Below are 23,324 nucleotides of genomic sequence, written 5' to 3'. Positions count from 1 at the left end.
TTTCTGAATTACGACAACATAATACATCAGAAAAATGACAAAAAAATTGAAAAAAAATATATTTCTAAATTTGAATGCAGATTTTTAGAGAATTGCGCCAGAAACATTTAGAGGTATGCCACTTCAAAATCCGATCAAGATAAGTTGAGTTATGAAGTTTTGAACTTCAGTCTTGGCACATTTCTGAATTACGACAACATAATACATCAGAAAAATGACAAAAAAATTGAAAAAAAATATATTTCTAAATTTGAATGCAGATTTTTAGAGAATTGCGCCAGAAAAATTTAGAGGTATGCCACTTCAAAATCCGATCAAAATAAGTTGAGCTATGGAGTTTAGAACTTCAGCCTTAGGGCACTTTTTTAATTTTAGTGAATTCCTATACCTGTATCACATCAGAAAATTGACAAGAAAATTGAAAAAAAATATATTTCTAAATTTGAATGCAGTTTTTTAGAGAATTGCGCCAGAAACATTTAGAGGTATGCCACTTCAAAATCCGATCAAGATAAGTTGAGTTATGAAGTTTTGAACTTCAGTCTTGGCACATTTCTGAATTACGACAACATAATACATCAGAAAAATGACAAAAAAATTGAAAAAAAATATATTTCTAAATTTGAATGCAGATTTTTAGAGAATTGCGCCAGAAATATTTAGAGGTATGCCACTTCAAAATCCGATCAAGATAAGTTGAGTTATGAAGTTTTGAACTTCAGTCTTGGGACATTTCTTAATTACGACAACATAATACATCAGAAAAATGACAAAAAAATTGAAAAAAAATATATTTCTAAATTTGAATGCAGATTTTTAGAGAATTGCGCCAGAAACATTTAGAGGTATGCCACTTCAAAATCCGATCAAGATAAGTTGAGTTATGAAGTTTTGAACTTCAGTCTTGGGACATTTCTTAATTACGACAACATAATACATCAGAAAAATGACAAAAAAATTGAAAAAAAATATATTTCTAAATTTGAATACAGATTTTTAGAGAATTGCGCCAGAAAAATTTAGAGGTATGCCACTTCAAAATCCGATCAAAATAAGTTGAGCTATGGAGTTTAGAACTTCAGCCTTAGGGCATTTTTTTAATTTTAGTGAATTCCTATACCTGTATCACATCAGAAAATTGACAAGAAAATTGAAAAAAAATATATTTCTAAATTTTAATGCAGATTTTTAGAGAATTGCGCCAGAAACATTTAGAGGTATGCCACTTCAAAATCCGATCAAGATAAGTTGAGTTATGAAGTTTTGAACTTCAGTCTTGGGACATTTCTTAATTACGACAACATAATACATCAGAAAAATAACAAAAAAATTGAAAAAAAATATATTTCCAAATTTGAATGCAGATTTTTAGAGAATTGCGCCAGAAACATTTAGAGGTATGCCACTTCAAAATCCGATCAAGATAAGTTGAGTTATGAAGTTTTGAACTTCAGTCTTGGCACATTTCTGAATTACGACAACATAATACATCAGAAAAATGACAAAAAAATTGAAAAAAAATATATTTCTAAATTTGAATGCAGATTTTTAGAGAATTGCGCCAGAAACATTTAGAGGTATGCCACTTCAAAATCCGATCAAGATAAGTTGAGTTATGAAGTTTTGAACTTCAGTCTTGGGACATTTCTTAATTACGACAACATAATACATAAGAAAAATGACAAAAAAATTGAAAAAAAATATATTTCTAAATTTGAATGCAGATTTTTAGAGAATTGCGCCAGAAACATTTAGAGGTATGCCACTTCAAAATCCGATCAAGATAAGTTGAGTTATGAAGTTTTGAACTTCAGTCTTGGCACATTTCTGAATTACGACAACATAATACATCAGAAAAATAACAAAAAAATTGAAAAAAAATATATTTCTAAATTTGAATGCAGATTTTTAGAGAATTGCGCCAGAAACATTTAGAGGTATGCCACTTCAAAATCCGATCAAGATAAGTTGAGTTATGAAGTTTTGAACTTCAGTCTTGGCACATTTCTGAATTACGACAACATAATACATCAGAAAAATGACAAAAAAATTGAAAAAAAATATATTTCTAAATTTGAATGCAGATTTTTAGAGAATTGCGCCAGAAACATTTAGAGGTATGCCACTTCAAAATCCGATCAAAATAAGTTGAGCTATGGAGTTTAGAACTTCAGCCTTAGGGCACTTTTTTAATTTTAGTGAATTCCTATACCTGTATCACATCAGAAAATTGACAAGAAAATTGAAAAAAAATATATTTCTAAATTTGAATGCAGTTTTTTAGAGAATTGCGCCAGAAACATTTAGAGGTATGCCACTTCAAAATCCGATCAAGATAAGTTGAGTTATGAAGTTTTGAACTTCAGTCTTGGCACATTTCTGAATTACGACAACATAATACATCAGAAAAATGACAAAAAAATTGAAAAAAAATATATTTCTAAATTTGAATGCAGATTTTTAGAGAATTGCGCCAGAAAAATTTAGAGGTATGCCACTTCAAAATCCGATCAAAATAAGTTGAGCTATGGAGTTTAGAACTTCAGCCTTAGGGCATTTTTTTAATTTTAGTGAATTCCTATACCTGTATCACATCAGAAAATTGACAAGAAAATTGAAAAAAAATATATTTCTAAATTTGAATGCAGAATTTTAGAGAATTGCGCCAGAAACATTTAGAGGTATGCCACTTCAAAATCCGATCAAGATAAGTTGAGTTATGAAGTTTTGAACTTCAGTCTAGGGACATTTCTGAATTACGACAACATAATACATCAGAAAAATGACAAAAAAATTGAAAAAAAATATATTTCTAAATTTGAATGCAGATTTTTAGAGAATTGCGCCAGAAACATTTAGAGGTATGCCACTTCAAAATCCGATCAAGATAAGTTGAGTTATGAAGTTTTGAACTTCAGTCTTGGGACATTTCTTAATTACGACAACATAATACATAAGAAAAATGACAAAAAAATTGAAAAAAAATATATTTCTAAATTTGAATGCAGATTTTTAGAGAATTGCGCCAGAAACATTTAGAGGTATGCCACTTCAAAATCCGATCAAGATAAGTTGAGTTATGAAGTTTTGAACTTCAGTCTTGGCACATTTCTGAATTACGACAACATAATACATCAGAAAAATAACAAAAAAATTGAAAAAAAATATATTTCTAAATTTGAATGCAGATTTTTAGAGAATTGCGCCAGAAACATTTAGAGGTATGCCACTTCAAAATCCGATCAAGATAAGTTGAGTTATGAAGTTTTGAACTTCAGTCTTGGCACATTTCTGAATTACGACAACATAATACATCAGAAAAATGACAAAAAAATTGAAAAAAAATATATTTCTAAATTTGAATGCAGATTTTTAGAGAATTGCGCCAGAAACATTTAGAGGTATGCCACTTCAAAATCCGATCAAAATAAGTTGAGCTATGGAGTTTAGAACTTCAGCCTTAGGGCACTTTTTTAATTTTAGTGAATTCCTATACCTGTATCACATCAGAAAATTGACAAGAAAATTGAAAAAAAATATATTTCTAAATTTGAATGCAGTTTTTTAGAGAATTGCGCCAGAAACATTTAGAGGTATGCCACTTCAAAATCCGATCAAGATAAGTTGAGTTATGAAGTTTTGAACTTCAGTCTTGGCACATTTCTGAATTACGACAACATAATACATCAGAAAAATGACAAAAAAATTGAAAAAAAATATATTTCTAAATTTGAATGCAGATTTTTAGAGAATTGCGCCAGAAAAATTTAGAGGTATGCCACTTCAAAATCCGATCAAAATAAGTTGAGCTATGGAGTTTAGAACTTCAGCCTTAGGGCATTTTTTTAATTTTAGTGAATTCCTATACCTGTATCACATCAGAAAATTGACAAGAAAATTGAAAAAAAATATATTTCTAAATTTGAATGCAGAATTTTAGAGAATTGCGCCAGAAACATTTAGAGGTATGCCACTTCAAAATCCGATCAAGATAAGTTGAGTTATGAAGTTTTGAACTTCAGTCTAGGGACATTTCTGAATTACGACAACATAATACATCAGAAAAATGACAAAAAAATTGAAAAAAAATATATTTCTAAATTTGAATGCAGATTTTTAGAGAATTGCGCCAGAAACATTTAGAGGTATGCCACTTCAAAATCCGATCAAGATAAGTTGAGTTATGAAGTTTTGAACTTCAGTCTTGGGACATTTCTTAATTACGACAACATAATACATCAGAAAAATGACAAAAAAATTGAAAAAAAATATATTTCTAAATTTGAATGCAGATTTTTAGAGAATTGCGCCAGAAACATTTAGAGGTATGCCACTTCAAAATCCGATCAAGATAAGTTGAGTTATGAAGTTTTGAACTTCAGTCTTGGCACATTTCTGAATTACGACAACATAATACATCAGAAAAATAACAAAAAAATTGAAAAAAAATATATTTCTAAATTTGAATGCAGATTTTTAGAGAATTGCGCCAGAAACATTTAGAGGTATGCCACTTCAAAATCCGATCAAGATAAGTTGAGTTATGAAGTTTTGAACTTCAGTCTTGGCACATTTCTGAATTACGACAACATAATACATCAGAAAAATGACAAAAAAATTGAAAAAAAATATATTTCTAAATTTGAATGCAGATTTTTAGAGAATTGCGCCAGAAACATTTAGAGGTATGCCACTTCAAAATCCGATCAAAATAAGTTGAGCTATGGAGTTTAGAACTTCAGCCTTAGGGCATTTTTTTAATTTTAGTGAATTCCTATACCTGTATCACATCAGAAAAATAACAAAAAAATTGAACAAAAATATATTTCTAAATTTGAATGCAGATTTTTAGAGAATTGCGCCAGAAACATTTAGAGGTATGCCACTTCAAAATCCGATCAAGATAAGTTGAGTTATGGAGTTTTGAACTTAAGTCCTGGGACATTTCTGAATTACGACAACATAATACATCAGAACAATGACAAAAAAATTGAAAAAAAAATATATTTCTAAATTTGAATGCAGATTTTTAGAGAATTGCGCCAGAAACATTTAGAGGTATGCCACTTCAAAATCCGATCAAGATAAGTTGAGTTATGAAGTTTTGAACTTCAGTCTTGGCACATTTCTGAATTACGACAACATAATACATCAGAAAAATAACAAAAAAAATTGAAAAAAAATATATTTCTAAATTTGAATGCAGATTTTTAGAGAATTGCGCCAGAAAAATTTAGAGGTATGCCACTTCAAAATCCGATCAAAATAAGTTGAGCTATGGAGTTTAGAACTTCAGCCTTAGGGCACTTTTTTAATTTTAGTGAATTCCTATACCTGTATCACATCAGAAAATTGACAAGAAAATTGAAAAAAAATATATTTCTAAATTTGAATGCAGATTTTTAGAGAATTGCGCCAGAAACATTTAGAGGTATGCCACTTCAAAATCCGATCAAGATAAGTTGAGTTATGAAGTTTTGAACTTCAGTCTTGGCACATTTCTGAATTACGACAACATAATACATCAGAAAAATGACAAAAAAATTGAAAAAAAATATATTTCTAAATTTGAATGCAGATTTTTAGAGAATTGCGCCAGAAATATTTAGAGGTATGCCACTTCAAAATCCGATCAAGATAAGTTGAGTTATGAAGTTTTGAACTTCAGTCTTGGGACATTTCTTAATTACGACAACATAATACATCAGAAAAATGACAAAAAAATTGAAAAAAAATATATTTCTAAATTTGAATGCAGATTTTTAGAGAATTGCGCCAGAAAAATTTAGAGGTATGCCACTTCAAAATCCGATCAAGATAAGTTGAGTTATGAAGTTTTGAACTTCAGTCTTGGCACATTTCTGAATTACGACAACATAATACATCAGAAAAATGACAAAAAAATTGAAAAAAAATATATTTCTAAATTTGAATGCAGATTTTTAGAGAATTGCGCCAGAAAAATTTAGAGGTATGCCACTTCAAAATCCGATCAAAATAAGTTGAGCTATGGAGTTTAGAACTTCAGCCTTAGGGCATTTTTTTAATTTTAGTGAATTCCTATACCTGTATCACATCAGAAAATTGACAAGAAAATTGAAAAAAAATATATTTCTAAATTTGAATGCAGAATTTTAGAGAATTGCGCCAGAAACATTTAGAGGTATGCCACTTCAAAATCCGATCAAGATAAGTTGAGTTATGAAGTTTTGAACTTCAGTCTTGGGACATTTCTGAATTACGACAACATAATACATCAGAAAAATGACAAAAAAATTGAAAAAAAATATATTTCTAAATTTGAATGCAGATTTTTAGAGAATTGCGCCAGAAACATTTAGAGGTATGCCACTTCAAAATCCGATCAAGATAAGTTGAGTTATGAAGTTTTGAACTTCAGTCTTGGGACATTTCTGAATTACGACAACATAATACATCAGAAAAATGACAAAAAAATTGAAAAAAAATATATTTCTAAATTTGAATGCAGATTTTTAGAGAATTGCGCCAGAAACATTTAGAGGTATGCCACTTCAAAATCCGATCAAGATAAGTTGAGTTATGGAGTTTTGAACTTAAGTCCTGGGACATTTCTGAATTACGACAACATAATACATCAGAAAAATGACAAAAAAATTGAAAAAAAATATATTTCTAAATTTGAATGCAGATTTTTAGAGAATTGCGCCAGAAACATTTAGAGGTATGCCACTTCAAAATCCGATCATGATAAGTTGAGTTATGACGTTTTGAACTTAAGTCTTGGGACATTTCTGAATTACGACAACATAATACATCAGAAAAATGACAAAAAAATTGAAAAAAAATATATTTCTAAATTTGAATGCAGATTTTTAGAGAATTGCGCCAGAAACATTTAGAGGTATGCCACTTCAAAATCCGATCAAAATAAGTTGAGCTATGGAGTTTAGAACTTCAGCCTTAGGGCATTTTTTTAATTTTAGTGAATTCCTATACCTGTATCACATCAGAAAATTGACAAGAAAATTGAAAAAAAATATATTTCTAAATTTGAATGCAGATTTTTAGAGAATTGCGCCAGAAACATTTAGAGGTATGCCACTTCAAAATCCGATCAAAATAAGTTGAGCTATGGAGTTTAGAACTTCAGCCTTAGGGCATTTTTTTAATTTTAGTGAATTCCTATACCTGTATCACATCAGAAAATTGACAAGAAAATTGAAAAAAAATATATTTCTAAATTTGAATGCATATTTTTAGAGAATTGCGCCAGAAACATTTAGAGGTATGCCACTTCAAAATCCGATCAAGATAAGTTGAGTTATGAAGTTTTGAACTTCAGTCTTGGGACATTTCTTAATTACGACAACAATACATCAGAAAAATGACAAAAAAATTGAAAAAAAATATATTTCTAAATTTGAATGCAGATTTTTAGAGAATTGCGCCAGAAACATTTAGAGGTATGCCACTTCAAAATCCGATCAAGATAAGTTGAGTTATGAAGTTTTGAACTTCAGTCTTGGGACATTTCTTAATTTTTTTGAATTTCTACATCATACATCAGAAAAGCATTTGGCGACCAGGTTTAATTTATGATGTTGATTTGAACTTGAATATAAGAATAAAGGCTATGTGCAGTATGACTGCTCACCGTGACACTTTTAGCTCTACGTAGCATTTATGCAACAATAGAACTAATAATGGGCAGCATTTATTGCTAACGACCTCTGTTTTTTTTAACGTTATTTAAATGTTAAGTTTTTTTTATTTCTTTTTGGACATACTCTGTCTGGGAAAAAACTCGCTGTCCGCTATATTTTTTTCTTTTACCCGCCCTACAACAATATAATAATTTTATCATGAATGCTTAGTGTAACGCCCACCACGAGAACGCCTCTCTTGCCCAAAGCTCAGAAAAAACACAACGCGGCCGTGCCTCCAATCTCGGAAGAGTGAGCCAGGCCGTACGTGCTGTCATCGATCGCGATCTTAAAACCAGCCGAGTATGACTATGGAGATGAGCGAAGTCCAAAAAGCGAAGCCCCGTCAGGTGATAAAGCTGCAACAGTTGGGCAGGAAAGCCAGGCAAGCCACTGATGCAAGCCCAAACGTGATTACAGACTTTGAGTTTATAAACATCGAGTGGCTCTAAGCCTGGGTCGCCCTGCATCTGCTCCTGGTCCAGGCTTTAGCGGCCCTCCTGTTGCGTTGCAATTACGGCGCGTGCAGCCAACGCCTGGACCTGCCTCCCTTGGCAGAATGCTGCCCCTGCTGCTTACTGGTGCGGCACATGATGAATTCTTATTAGCTGTCTCTGGCCGCGGCAACTTCAACCGATCGGCTTCCTCATAACTTGTACTCTATTTCTCTTGCTTTTGCTCCTCGCCTTCGGTGGGATCAAATTTTGGATCCATTCTCAGTTTGCTGCCTGGATGTCTGCCCTGGTCACCTCGAGCTTCAACAACATATCAGTTGGCTGGGATCAGACCATTTTTTGCATTTCTAAACTACACCTAAGGCACACGCGCAAATGCTTAATGGAATTTGTTCAGAGCTCGCCAATCGAGGACTAAAAGAACTTTAGAGAACCGGCTTTATTTAAAAAAATATATAAATTTTGTGACGATATATTTTTTTATGCGAAAATTTGACAAACATTTTTGGTCACTTGCTTTAAGCCAAGTGTAGTGTAAAATGTGCAGCCGAAAGCTTTTTTTATTTTTTCAAAATGGATAACAATCGAAAAGAACAAAGCTTGAATTCTTTTAATTCTGCCTTTTATTAGAAGTGCAACGAGGTGGCAACTTTCCATATATATTTTATATATTTATATATCAAATAAACAATTTTTTACAGTTACTAAAATAGATACATTACATTTAATACAATTTGTTCATCAAATAAGCGTTTGCAGTTTAATCACTCGTTAAGATCCACACCTTTTCCATTTACCTGAATGGTTATTTGGTCAGTGTGTCTACTGTCATCTGACTCTCTCTCCCGATGCAACTGCCGACGTGGCGCCGGGGCTCCTCCTCGCCTAGGAAGTGATCGCAAGGATATTTCATCGCTCTCGCGCCTCATGAATCGTCGCCGAGTCCTGGCGAAGTCGAAGCTTTCACGCTGTCGCTGCCGTGACTGGGCGTGGGCGGCGTCTGTCAACTGCTGCAAGGCCTGCGAGGAATTGGAGCGCTGCAGCTGGACGACTTCGCTATGGAGCTGCGGCTGAACTTGGCTAGATACCGGTACAGAGGGCTGGCGCTGGCGACCCCCAAAGCATCCAGTTGAGTAGCGACCATCCGCTGATCGCGATCGCCGGTGGCGTGCCGACTCCCGCGCACTAAGAAGTTGCTTTATGGAAATAGTATTTGAGTACGGCCCTCGGGGGGAATTAAATCATTTTTCACTTGATTACCTGCTGCATTTCATCCTTGCGCATGCGGCGCAGTCCCTGCTGCTCCTCGAGCTTGTTGCTCATCAGGCTCATCCAATCACGGGCTTGTCTAAGCGATAGGGAACTCTGAGAACGTTCCGGTAACCGAGTCGGGAACAGCATTTCGCGAGCTCCAACAACACTGCCGCTGTCGAGGACAAATACTCGCGGAAAGTCTACTACAAAGTCGCGGCTTCGAATAAGATCCGCCAAAGCACTTGGCCTGGTTTGCGCCGATCCAGCCACAGGTTCCGCAGACTCGTCCCGTGCCTCCACAACTGCCAGACCCTGCGGGGGATCAGGCTGATATTCCAGAATACTTTCCTCGCTGCCTAAAAACTGTAAGATAAAAAACCATCTTGTTTTGGTTCGGCTCTAAGAAGTAAGGAGCGTTTTATATTAAAAACGCGGCTCATTAGGTAAATTCTCAAAATTCAATATGTTTATTCGGGTTGTTCTTTAAAATGTTTGAGTCCATAATATGTTGAAGGTGTCTAGCACAGATAATGTATGATTACCTTTCGGATACCTTTGCCGATCAGCATGGTCTTGTTTCGAAGTTGATGGTAAAGCAAATAACAAATTCAAGAAACATGAATCTAAAAACAAAACTACTCGGGGATTCCATTCAAAACTCAAAAGGTATAATGGCACATCTAAAAAAGGTTTTAAAACAATTATTAATAATTTATTTATAAGCTATACAAATTATTGAACAATAAATGAGAGGAAACGAAGTAAGCAATAGTAATTTAGGTAAATAAAGTTGTTTCATTCTTTATTTAATTTGAATAACTAAAAGCAAATACTTTGGCACCTTTAATATTACAGTAGTCATTAGTTCATAATGTGCGCTGAGTGCGATTTGTGTAGCTAGCAACACAGTCGCTCATCTTGCTATATTTATTGCATTTACCATTACTTTTTCTACAGCTATAAGATATAGTCATTGTTTATAATTGTATTGGTATTGAATTTGAAGTAGGCATAGTTATTGTAGTACATACTCGCAAGTAATTTTCAATGCCTACTCTTATCGACAATTGTAAGTCTTATATAGAACTTATGCTTAGAACATATGCTTAAACCCTATGCGATTTAAGAGTATTCATGATTCCGTTTTCAAGTTGAACTTCTAGCGGTATTTTATATTGTTGCTTAAATATATATAAATGTGCGTGGGGTTTTGTAAAAAACTAAAATGGAAGTCTTCGTATCAGCTTTTTTAAGTACACTGCTCTTAAATGAGTTCATTTACACATGAGTGACTATATCCATATACTTTTTTGTTACCCTTAATCGGTATCAGCACTTTTAATTAAATAAAACGAGGAATTCGTTTATCTCAGTAATCATGTTAAAACCAGTCAATCGCTTGATCTGCGATTATTGGGATTATAAAACATAGGCTGCACATTGCAAAACTTATAAAACTAGTCTGTACCAAAATTCACATTGACTACGTATAGAGTCTTACATTTTAAAATAATAAAAAATTTGAATAGGGCTGAAAAGAACCCTGGACTCCACGGGCGGGTTTGCGTCAATTTCACTATACAAATTCCGATGCAAGGGCCTCACTAAAGGAATATGAAAATTGGTCTGGTGGTATATCTAAAGCTGACTATTGAATACACGCGTTTTTATGTACAGAGTAAGCTGAACTTTGTACCTAAGCCTTATTCGTGGGTAGTTGGCGATATTTTAGACGTCGGTCACCTGGTGACTGGCAGTGATAGCGTGCGGCATTGTGGCGGGAGCGGAGTTGCGTCTGCCGCGCTCCGCTGCCGCCTGCTGCGGGTGGGGTTGATACGCAAGTGGCGGTAGCTGCTGCTGGACACTACTGCTAGGACTACGACTACGCGGGAGATAGTGACTAGGAGCGAAACTACTCATGTTGCTGGCCTGGAGCTGCTGCAGGGGCTGCGGCCCCTGCGGCACGGCCACCACAATGACGGGCACCTCCTCTATGGAGGCGATTGGCGCTGTATGCTGCGGACTGGGGGTTTGATAGATTTGGTCACCCACCACATATCCATAGAACTTCAGGACGTCGAGCTTACACATGGGACAGGTTCGATGCTCTATGAGCCACGGATCTATGCAGTTTTTATGGAACTCGTGCCTAAAATTAAGAAGAAAAAATGTTTTTTTGATAGCTTGAAGGAGTGGATCCTTACTTGCACGGCAATATCCGTATGGTGTCCGTGGGTTTATAGGCCTCGATGCATATAGCACAGCAGTCGCTATCCAAGTCCTTTTCATCGCTGATTTTTCCGGTTTTCGTTGGAATCTTCATGATAGCCTTCTTGGTAACAGAACAAAGATTGCGCTACATCGGCCAAAGAATGGATGTATTTATGCATTTGTTTATCAAGAGAAGTCTTACCGATTGTTGGTCCTTTGCCTGCATATAACGGAACCTCTGGATATAGTAGAAGATGAGCCACACCAGAGATATAATCATCAAAACAATAAATGATATCGACACAAACAGCACTGATGTTCTAAAATATAAACAGAAAAAACAGTCAATTATTTAGCTTAAGTTCATTAACTTCAAGTTGACGCGAATATACCCAAGCTAAGACTGAAGCTTAAGACAGAAATTTTTACCAATTTCCGAAACATGGATTCAGAAAAAGGATCTGCTTTACCGACGCAAGTGTGGTAAAGCAGTTTTTCCTTGGCCAGTCACTAGTGCTGCATTCGGCTCTAATGTTGACCAAGGGGACGTAGCTCAGTGGTAGAGCGCTCGCTTCGCATGTGAGAAGTCCCGGGTTCAAACCCCGGCGTCTCCAGCTGTTCATGCAAGCTGAACGAGAGTTTTTTTTAAATGCAAAATTTGGATAATTTTTAAAAATTTGTATTCAAGGCAACCGAAATTTTTTTTTCTGTGCAATATGTATTTTGTTTTGTTCTTTATTGCTTTATATATTTCAAATTAAACTTTGTTGGTATACGGTTAAATTAAAGGCGAATTTAGTTAGGAACTGGGATTTTAGTAACAGCCAACCATAATACACTTAAATCTTAAAATGATCTTGAATGTGAGTTTCATTTGAAAAATTCACATCAAGTCAGAAACCACGTAATATAATAGTAACATTACAGTTTTGTAATAACATTATGTTAAATTTTAGAACAGTTTGTATGATTTGACAAAGCAAATTGAAAACACTGCCTTACCGACGTTATATTAAGCAGTTTTAGCTCAAAGATGAAAGAGGTTCCGATTCTAGTTGAGAATCGGTCACAAGAAGTGCGCAAGGGGACGTAGCTCAGTGGTAGAGCGCTCGCTTCGCATGTGAGAAGTCCCGGGTTCAAACCCCGGCGTCTCCAGCACATCTGTCATTTTCTATTTTAATTTTTTTGAAACAGGAAGTTTTAAAAGTTGGTTGGATTTAAATGATTTCTTCAAATCAAATGTATTGCTATTTGTATCCAAATGTATTGCATTGAATAATTGTGACATTTTAAATAAAAACTAAGTTACTAGCCTGTTTGAAGGATTAAACTGATATTCTTGCGGTTCTATGGGGACGTAGCTCAGTGGTAGAGCGCTCGCTTCGCATGTGAGAAGTCCCGGGTTCAAACCCCGGCGTCTCCATGATCAGGGAAAATTCTTTTTAAATCCTTTTTTACTTTCAAGGTGAAGGGATGGAGCTCACCTATTTAAGCTGCTGACGGTGCGAACACCTCGTCGTCCCTCGATAATCGAAATAGTTACGTTATAGCCCTTATCAAGAGTCATAGCCAGGTCTTGGCCAATGTTCTGATAAGTTATCACTGCGGCTATGTTTCCTGGGAAAAAAGTTTACTTTAATGAGCAGGCTGATTGTTTGAATACTACGGCTGAAGCTCACTTGTTTTGCCCTTGATCTGCATCTTCTCCAACTGCATTACTTGCTTGTCGTTGTAGATAATAACACCGGCAGCATTTTGCTGGTATACATGTTTAACTTTTTCCTCGAAGGTGCAGCGTCCCCGTCGGACCAAAGCGATCCAGGTCTCCCCCTTATCTGGAGTGGGAGCTCCCAGGGTTCCACGGATGTATGGTGTGCACGCGTAATCGTCACTAAAGTTGTCCGTAGCGCTGATGTGGACCAAACGTCCCGTAACGTTCAACACCTTGCCCTCCCCGTAACGGGCCTGCTCCTGGGCGAATTCCATGTTGCACAGCATGTTGCCGTGCTCTACATACGACCAGTTAAGGAAGGCGTAGTTATAGACGTCCACAGCAATGCGATCTTCGATGCCGGTGAAGCTGTGCGTGCCGTTGCCTGGTCTAAAGTAGCGCTCCAAGTCCTGATTTGCGATGGACATGGCCGCCACTAAGGTAGTGGTCGTTGCGGGAGAAGTGAAAGGCGGGAGTCCTCCGAACAGCAAAACAAGGCAGGCGAGCAGGAGCGTTTTCCGTAAATACATGACGCAGGAGTGTATCAGCTGTTTTCTATTTTAATCAAAATGTCGCATTTGCCTCTTAGCGTTGTGGTACGGCAACTGAAACGAGAAAGGCGAATTAGGTTTAGCTAATTATTGGAGATCTGAAGCAACCCGGCAATAAGCGGCGCTATTTATACTAACCGTACATATGAGGTCCTTTTTTAATACTTTAACAGCTAAGCTCATTATGAGGTATGCACAGTCATTTTAGTTATTTGTCTAAGTCACGTCAAGTCAAGTCTATTTGACTTATGTTCTGCAAAAAAAAAGTGTTTTATTGTCAAATGAAATCAAACAGTGGTCCAAATATGCAATGTTAAAACTTGTTAAACTTAAAATAAAGTTCCTAATTGATTGGGACTCGAAAAAATATTTTTTCACAAATTTGAATGAAAAATCCGAAAAGTGGCTTAAAAAATAACATCATCAAAACACCGGGCGTTCGTTAGTTAAGATAGTCAGCAAAACAAAAGATTGGCTGTACAGCCTGTTTTGACCGAGTTACCCCTGAATAACCAACCAAATATTATTTTTACAATGCGTATTTTACAATAAAAAAATTAATAGAGCATGTTGCGGCAATTGCACTTCCGTTTTGCCTATTTTTTATAAGCTCGCATATATTCGTTTTGGCAATTTGCCAGCGCAAAATGGAACATGTAAGCCATTGAAGTACAATTATCGACTACTATCTCTATTGAGAATGATTCACAGGTGGTTTTGCTTGTTAGGTAGAGTATTTTAGCTCCGATTGGACAGACTTTAACCTATAGATTTATATTCATAAGCTTTTTTACGACAACGGGTAAAACATTTATTCAAGCTGTCTTTCGACAAAATACCTTTATATAAATAGTAAAACTGGTTTATTTCCATAAACGAATATAAGAACTGCCGATATGAATATTTTATATTTAGCTTGGTACCTCTTAGCAAAACGTGATTTGCAAAAACGTGCCTCGAACAATAATAATTTAGTTATATTTTCTTGTTTGCTTCTCGTGTATAAATACAGCAGAGTATCTGATTGGTATGTATTTAAATATGTGTGCTTTAAGCCTTGCTTCCTCGACGACAGAAACTGCAAAAGTCTCAAAAATGAACTCTCACAAATTTATGTTTGGATGATTTTATACTTTAAACTGATAGGTGCATTTAGATGACAGAGATACTGCTCTTGCGCACAGTCCTCCATTGATTTGTCCCTAATTGATCCAGCTCAATATTGTTTTTGGATGTATGGTTGCGTACAGAACAAGAACGAATGAAATGCGTGCAGATACACATGAGGTGGATAATCACATAGTTTCTCATACAGTTTCAAAGGTAACTAGTTTCACTTTCAACGACAATCCCCACGACAAACTCCCACCTTGCACTCGATATCGCATATTGCAACATCTGAGCAAGAGACCAATTTAAAACATACTGCGGCACATGTTTACAGGCGTTTAATCTTCGAAGGAAGGTTAAAGTCGAATGTCATGTTACTGTCTTTGCACTTATGAAGGAGTTTAACATTGTGTACATAGTGTAGTATTTGACTTTTTTCAACATCCTGTCTTCTAACAATAGTTTATTATAAAACACCCTGCCCTATTTATACGCTTCTAAAAATATTGCCGCAGCACATTGCTTAACTCAAAACTGAATATTTTTTATATATGTGTATAAAAATTGTATCACAAGTTGTAAATATTATTTTGACTCGAATGTTGAAGGCCAGCCGCTAAGAAATGCATTTTACATGATTTTAAATGGATCTGGTAATGCTCCCTTTTTTTGCAAGGTTGCAGACGCTGAATTTGTAATGGTCCCCTTTTGTTTTTAAGAAAAGTTCAAAGCCGACACAACCGATCGAATTTCCTAATATTGTGCCCATCTCTAAGGGATGGGACACTTCTCTGAAAAGTTTATAATTACTTGGCAGCTGCAAAAATTGTAACCATTAAAGTCCCCCATTCTCGCTTTCAATTGGTTCTGCCCTGGGAAGGGCCGCATGGGGAGCTATTGGCCGGGTGCCCAATTTTTCAATGCTCGTTTTGATTTGGCAAGTGCATTTTAATGTCACTCTCGCCGCAAATTACCTTGCAGCCATTCATCAGAGCTCTACTACCTTTGTGCCAATTCCAAGTCATCATTATTGTCGTTGTCAATGCGATTGTATGAGGAGAATCCTAAATGGTCGCAAATAGTATTTGTTTTGGGCCAAGCGATTCGCATAGGAGCTTATCTGCAAAGTCATTTCAGGGCCAGATATTTGGAACAAGGGCGCTTTAAAATTTACTTGGGTTAATTAAAGCAATGATGTGGGAATGAACGCCATTTTTAGTTGGGGACTTCAGCTAAAGTACTCCTCTTGCACTCGAAACGCTTGCAGCTTTTTACGTTGTCGGCCGCTTGGTTACCTTGAGTTGCGGCCAAAAAGGACTCGTCGAAACGGGCACCAAAATGAGGTGCAGCCTTGTAAATATTTATAATGCACTTACATTTTTGACTCGGCGACAAAACCAATAACAGTCATGCCGCATCAAGAACTTAACCGTCGAGCCCGAAAAAACCTCTAGGAGACACACAGTAAAATGCTTCTGGCAGTGCTAGAAGCGCTGGAAGATCCAGAGTAGATCCAGAGTGCAGGTAGACCACAAGACACGGCCATAAAAATATTAACACCCGGTACTTGGGACCGTGTTCCCCAGTCACGTTTTTGGCGCGGGGTCGCTGGCGGAGGGTACAAATACCGCTGCGGTGCACTGCCGAGTTGTTATTCGCCTAGTGTTTGTCGTATCCCCGACTGGGCCAGTCGGAGAGGGGGAAGGAACATGTGTAAGCCAGCGCCGGCAACGACGTCATAAATCTTTACACACCTTCCACGTGCTGTCCACCCACTAGCGGCCCGCCACACCCCATGAACCCCTTCGCTGGCGGTCGGAAGCAGGCTTGGATCGGCTTTTCCATGTGCCCGCCCATTCATTCCATTCATTAGCCACTCGAACGTCAGCAGTGTAAAAACGTGATTTCCGCTATTTCTCAGCTGGCACTGAGTGTAATTGTTTAGCCAGCCAACTTTCGTTGTTTGGCGCTCCGATCGAAAATAAATATTATATCGTTTCCCCTTTCCATTATAGTAGGATGGTAGCACGAAGTAGCAGATCGCAAAGGCGTAGACTTGAATACAGAATCCTGATTTAGAATGGAGAAAGAGGCACGTGCCATTCTGTCGCATGCCATAAACACCTTTTTTCAAACAGGTATTGATCTTCAAAATTGTCCACTGCGAGAAAATAAACAAGACCCATGGTGGCATCAAATTCAAGGTTGAGTTATCAGACTGGTTGTTGAGGTTGTTAGGCCTCAGTGTCTTCAACGGAATGCTAGTAAGTGACTCATTCTTGCTCAAGCATCGCACAGTTATTGACTTTTCGACCGCCTATTCCCCTTGTACGGGATTTTCGAATTTTGCTTTTCCATTTAATATCTATTTAACTCCAGTTTCCAAGTTTAACACAATGAGTGGCTTACCACAAATTTCATTATCTCAACACTTGTTGCAAACACGTGATTTCCCCACAATCCACTGGGTATCCACCGTATTCCCCTTATCACCGTCATAAGACGACAGGAGCACGCGTCAGAATATTTAGCATTTAGCGCTTGGTAATTAGTGAGCGGTCCCCTTCAGAGCAAACCCCCTCCAACCCCACCCATTTTGGCCATGGCAACGTGCTGGCGGCTTGCGATTTGCGATTTGCGTGCCGAGATTGCTAAACAATATTGATTTGTATAGTACGGGGAGGTATTTATTCATCGTCAGTATGAAGCCCCATTTGGACACTATTCCGTCACTGTACCATCTCGTCTGGCATCAAACAAGTCGCAGTTTTATCCAATTAGTGGGAAGAATTGGTTTTTATTGGATCACATTTTTAGCCATATCAAATTCCACGCACACGTCTTATCGCTGTCTCCTCCTCGCAAAGTTATTTCCTTTTCCTTTAGGCTCGCACCATTCTGCGATTTGCGATTTGTGTTTGAAACTTTTTAATCAATTCACATTTCATTATGTCAGACAAAGCGGAATAATATTTTTATTCAGCTTTGCTATGCCCATTCTCGGATGCAAATAGAAGTGTTGCCCGCAATTAATAAGCAAGGTGAGTAGGTCCAACTATCGATCTCCTCAACTTCCTGGTTCTGCCCTCGCCAATCGATTGCCACTACTAGTTCCCAGTAGAAATTGTGGGCAGTCTCTTGCAATCGATCGAAGTATAAATATTCAAAATAAAATACAATTTTAATTTTGGGTACTAGTGCCCTCTGCAGGGAAAAGCAACGTGCTGAACTAGGGCCAGGGAATGACAGGGTAATTGCTTTGCTCCCACCAAAAGACGCAGTTGTCACGGACCACTACCACGTACATATAAAGGCGGGACTGCAATCCCGGTCCCGCGCAGGCATTGTCGCCCTAATTAACGTCGCCCTGGGAAGTCAGGATCCGGCACAGACAGCGCCGAGCACAGAGAACGGCCCACGAGGAGATATTATTGTACGTCTTTGCATGCAAATGCATCTCCTGCAGCGCCGTGATTGGGAATGGGGCTCCGAAAGAACGCCCTCCTGGAGTCTATGTTCGGGGCTGGGGTTGAGTGAGTCATGCTTGGAGTCAGGCCCAGTCCACGGTGGAAGATTTTATTGACTGGGTGTAATGATCGGAATGATCATTTATAAGATTCAAAGATATAATTGAAAGATATGATTGATAAAGATATTAAGATATAGATTGGCAATTACGAAGCAGAAAATAGTATCTCGGTCATGTTTGCTATGTGATTAAACGTACTCTGTTCCAGTTGTCAAACAGCCGTGCGTTTTAATAATTTACAGATCTTAGAGGTACAGCTTAAGGACTTATAGCGCTGTTGACCAGCGAAACTGATGATCATTGGACACTTGATTCGCTATTGCTTTCTGAATCTCCGAAAGCGTTGACTGAAATAAGAACCCAGAGGGACGATGAAACGATTATATTCCCCACACGTTAGATTTCAGCACACTCGTAATGAAGCAAGTCTGAACTGGCCTCAGCTGTGTAAATGCGGGGACAACTGGCTTCAGATCGAGTCACTGGCCAACAACAACTTCGCTAGACAAAGGTCTTGGCACACACGGTTAGGAAGTGCCTCTCGCCCGCTAACGGCACTTGATATTTAATTAATTCCCCGCAGCTAAGAGTTTTCTAGCACGCGTTTCCAATTTGTCTGATAAGTAAGGTGACGTAAAACTGGTCATTCGAACATTTGCCACATTCACTCGCATTGACTTATTTCAGGCGAGAGCTTGACAGATCTGGAACATCTGGATCTGAACTAGTAGCAATTTTTACTGTCCTGCAGTTGTCATAGAAATGATGTAAGCAGATGAGAGTTTTTAACGCTGTTAAGTGAGTTGAGTGAGATAACTGTGCAGAGATAACTTGTCGCTTGGAGCACTTGAATGCTTGACGCTTTCGTTTCTCGCTTTTTATTCGTACTGGCGTTCCCATTTTCATTTCGTTGATCTCCGTCCAAGCTCGCTTTCCCTCTTAGCTTTGATCCCCAGGCTGGCTATGTGCTGTCGTGATTCTAATTGCATCTAATATCTAAGTGTAGAAGGGTGTATACAAACAAAGACGCATTGCTCTTAATGATAGAGAAAGTGTTTAAGCTCATGGGGGAGTCGCCTTATAAAAATACTTAAGACTGCAGAGATTATTAAATCACCTGATATTTGCATACATACTTACGTATGTAGTGGGCAAGGTAATTACGTCTAAGTGAGATACATTTTCCCATGCTGACTTTCTCTCCATATCCGGCCTATATCTTTCTTGTACTCTCCACGAGACTTCGCGATCTTACTGATTTTACTGATTTGAGCTTTCATTTCATTTAAACGCCATATTAAAATATGTTTTGCAAGCCATAATAAATATTCGCTTTTTAACCAATGTTAGTGTTTTCATAAAAGCGATTTAACAGTGGCCATAAATCTATATAATGCATGAATGCTAAAGAAAAGGAATATTCGCAGCCAAGGAACATTCAACGCACAATGGGAAAACACAATTAACTCATGTTTCAAGACGATTCCTTCTGCATTTTGTTATTTAGCTAATGCAATCAACACTTAGCGCTCGTTTAAAGTTAACTGGAATGAACCGGCCGCAGCTTAACTTATTTATCGCTCTGAGAACACTCATGCTCGGCCAAGCTGTATTTCTTGACCATAAATAACAAGAACGTGACAACGTTGTTGTCTGCAGCAGTTAATTTCGCCGCCGGCTACTACTGCTTCCTAAGAGAGCGGGTGCCAAATCCGTCCTCAGCCGGTTTGATATTTATTTAGTAAACATTCGAGTATATTTTCGCACTGTTTGGCGCGTGCCTGAATGCCTTTGCACGACACTATCTTTGATGTTTTGAAATGCGTAGTTGAAGCAGTGATTATAAGACAACAATATAACCCACCATGAAATTTTCATAGGCAACTTGAGGTTTTATGCATCCAAACCTAACTCCTATAAATGCGTGCCTACAAATAAATGGACTGTATTTTCCGAATTTTCGATGAATCAGATGAAAATGCTCTGTCCGAGTTTCGTTTCTAAATCTGAATTTATTTTGAATTTGTTAGGAATGTTTATCTGGCTAGAGTTAATAGAAAGCAATGTAAAAATCCAATCAGCATGCACCGGGACATGTGTCGTCCACTTGACCGCTGCAGTACATCGGGAAACGTCGAAAGTCCACGTTAAATAGCTGATTCATCTAGTTTTACAGAGTATTTGGATATAAATAAAGGTGTTCTTCGTCCTTTTAAATAAAAAATGCACAACGCCACGTTTTGCGCACGAACATATATTAACGAATAAAATAGTATAAATTTTTTTATACAAAGACGACAAAATATATGGAAGGACAGGGCAAGGGGAGGGGTTCGTCTGGTGAATATAAAATATCTTTAGATATTCATATAATTTCCATGAGAGTGCATCGCCTTGCAAGCCAAACAAGAACGACATCTTTAACTACAAAACAACTGTTTTAGTATTGGTCCATATCGAAGATGCTGCGATGGAGACTGATAAGGTGGTATCTGGAATGCAGCCAGGAAGCTCTGCCTCTTTACTTTATCTCGCTTCATGTACGTATCGACTTTTGCAATGCAAATCCCTTGCTCAACAAAGTCTTCCACCCTTGAGTATGTTTCGTTTCCTCTATGATGAAAACATCCACTCCAGATGTTGGTCAATAGCATTATTTCGAAGTGACCCAATTAAAGAGGCTGTTGAAGACGTCAAGTCTATCCTCTTTATGCATTCAGCGGTTGTAGACCAGTAACCTAAATTGGCATTTGAAACGAAAGTGTCTATATGCCCCAGCTATTGTGACAATCTTCTTCAGTTATTGCAATCGCAGTTCTTTGAAATGAGAAACTCGTTTTCCACTCGCTTTTCAATTGCCTCTCAGTGGTATCCCTCCATACCACATACATACAAGCGAAAAGTTTGTAGCTGGAAATACATTAACAATAGACCGGAGACAAAAAAACAAACAAACAATATGAGTAACTACAACAATTATCGGCTACATGGGAGCTTGAATTTTGGTTGAAACTGCGGATAAAAAGAGAACGCGCATGCGCTGGTCTTCTGTCTAACCACCGCGAAGATTTGTTTTCGTTACTATTTAAAGGTTGAAAACATCTGACAATGACTTTTGCAGTACAACATAAGCAGTACAAAGGAGTAGTAAACAGCAATATTTCAGTCCCAAACATATTAGCATCCTCTTAAAGTAGGCAGTCGGTTTTGGATCCTGGATCGCAGAGGAGTAATTCGAGTTAGTACCTGTGGAGAGGGAAAACATGCTCTGAGAACGCTGGGCGTTCGTTCTATTGATTTTTCCCAGGTTCTTTGTTTCCGTTGGCAAATACACTCATATGCCATGCTGTATTAAAATGCAGTTTCCGATTCATTTCATTGCGTGTTATGAGTGGACAAAGTTTTGAGAACTAGACCTGCGGTTTCACGAAAGAAAAGATTAATCTGGCGTCAAATTGAAATTAAGCCTAAGGAAATAGGAAATCTAACCTGTTGCATAAATTATCAGTTGCTCTTTGATCAATTTTAGATAAATACAAATTATAATTAGCATTGGTTCAAGTTGGCAGACATTGACTTTTCGAAAATCTTGAAGGTGTATTGCACAACTCTTTTTAAGCAGTATGGTCTTACAAACAAGGAAAAACAACTTTTTTTGTCATCGTCGATTGACAACTGAGTTATTAAATAAATAAACTCACCTTAAGATAAATTGTGGAAGGAAAAAACTTTTTACAGAAGAGCTCAGTATTGTTGACGCTTGCTTCTGCTTACGAAAAGTATTCAACACTCGAAGTATCCGAACTGGTTGATGCTTTTGTTTCCTCAACAGCTGTTTTTAGCCCCTCACACACGAAAAACATAAATAAACAGCAGATACCTTCTTCGCTATAGCACGATTGAAATATATCTGCACTTTTTAATTTTCTTGGCGCATTTTCGTAATAATTTTTGTTGTAGCTACTTTATATATTTTGCTTTTGTTTCGCGAACGCGAGTGAAATATATGTATTCAGGTATGTGTATTCTTTTATTAGACTGTCCCTGTATCTGCAAGACACTGGCTGAAGCGCAGTTTTCTGTAGATATCTCTTTGTAAGGCTCACTGCAGCTAGTTCCTGCACAATTATATATTCACTAAACAACTGACTAACGAGCCGAAAATGCAATTAGAACAGATCCGCAGATACGCGCCACTCGGAGCGCCAATATAGCAGTCGGATATCCGATTCGATGCAAGCACGGAAAAAGACTGATTCAGCGCTGAATAAAAATTGGAGCGCTGCCTGCTGTTAAGACGTCAGATTCCGGCCGTTTCACCTTCACCTCAGTGGAACACAGTGGAAACGGAACAATTTCGCTGAGAAAGAGAATTTTAAATCATTCGAAATTGAAACTGAAATTCAATTCGAGTTCGAAACTGAAACGAATAGATAAAAACTTGTTATGGTTTGTGACTCTGCTATCACCAGAGAGGTAAATAAAGAAGCAAAATGAAAATGGCTCAATAAGAAATGTACGAACTGCAAAAATTCCTAAATTTTTCGTGCAAATCATAACTTAAAAGCACTATAATGAAAATTAAAAAAAATATGGAACATCCTAATCCAAACCCATTTCTACACAAATATACATTTATATATTGTTTTTTAACATCAACTTTTTTTTTCAATGCCTTTTAATCGCTATATATTGTCTTTTTAAGTTAAAAATAAAAATATTACACAATGGGAGTTGTCAGCGAGTCTGGGTTACCGAAAAGATTACACCCTTTACATCCTTTGTGAATCATTTTTATAGAGATTTGTGAGTCTTATA

The 23,324-nt window shown here is 37.2% G+C and overlaps 1 protein-coding gene and 3 non-coding genes across 5 annotated transcripts; 3 read left to right on the top strand and 1 right to left on the bottom strand.

The window, feature by feature from the left end:
• Positions 1–8,745: 8,745 nt before the first annotated feature.
• Positions 8,746–22,769, bottom strand: LOC6548462 (protein goliath). Of its 2 annotated transcripts, XM_026980671.1 has the most exons (9): positions 22,208–22,769; positions 14,006–14,120; positions 13,285–13,921; positions 13,090–13,222; positions 11,808–11,925; positions 11,599–11,750; positions 11,447–11,543; positions 9,401–9,757; positions 8,746–9,336 (listed from the first exon to the last, which is right to left on the bottom strand). In XM_026980671.1, exons 3-9 carry the CDS (start codon positions 13,844–13,846, stop codon positions 8,905–8,907), a joined length of 1,851 nt encoding a protein of 616 aa, XP_026836472.1. In that variant the 5' UTR covers positions 13,847–13,921; positions 14,006–14,120; positions 22,208–22,769; the 3' UTR covers positions 8,746–8,904. The 2 variants fall into 2 exon arrangements, with proteins under 2 accessions (XP_026836472.1, XP_026836473.1); XM_026980672.1 differs by lacking the exon at positions 14,006–14,120.
• Positions 12,148–12,219, top strand: Trnaa-cgc. The gene has a single exon. It is a non-coding gene; the product is annotated as a tRNA-Ala (tRNA).
• On the top strand, positions 12,689–12,760 carry Trnaa-cgc. The gene has a single exon. It is a non-coding gene; the product is annotated as a tRNA-Ala (tRNA).
• Positions 12,957–13,028, top strand: Trnaa-cgc. Its single transcript has one exon. It is a non-coding gene; the product is annotated as a tRNA-Ala (tRNA).
• Positions 22,770–23,324: the final 555 nt, after the last annotated feature.

The sequence above is a fragment of the Drosophila erecta genome, unplaced genomic scaffold, assembly GCF_003286155.1.
Source record: "Drosophila erecta strain 14021-0224.00,06,07 unplaced genomic scaffold, DereRS2 tig00000092-arrow-pilon, whole genome shotgun sequence".
Taxonomy (NCBI): Eukaryota; Metazoa; Arthropoda; class Insecta; order Diptera; family Drosophilidae; genus Drosophila; species Drosophila erecta.
Note: the sequence above shows the minus strand (reverse complement) of the source record. Positions and strands in the feature narration are given on the sequence as shown.

Bases quoted from the DNA above. Each gene is read 5' to 3' on its own strand.
- LOC6548462 (XM_026980671.1), bottom strand. From the start codon at position 13,846: ATGTATTTACGGAAAACGCTCCTGCTCGCCTGCCTTGTTTTGCTGTTC. The intron at 11,926-13,089 runs GTGAGCTCCATC...TTTATATTTTAG, and splicing joins ACCGTCAGCAGCTTAAATAG to AACATCAGTGCTGTTTGTGT. The intron at 9,337-9,400 runs GTAATCAAGTGA...ATTTCCATAAAG, and splicing joins GCAAGGATGAAATGCAGCAG to CAACTTCTTAGTGCGCGGGA.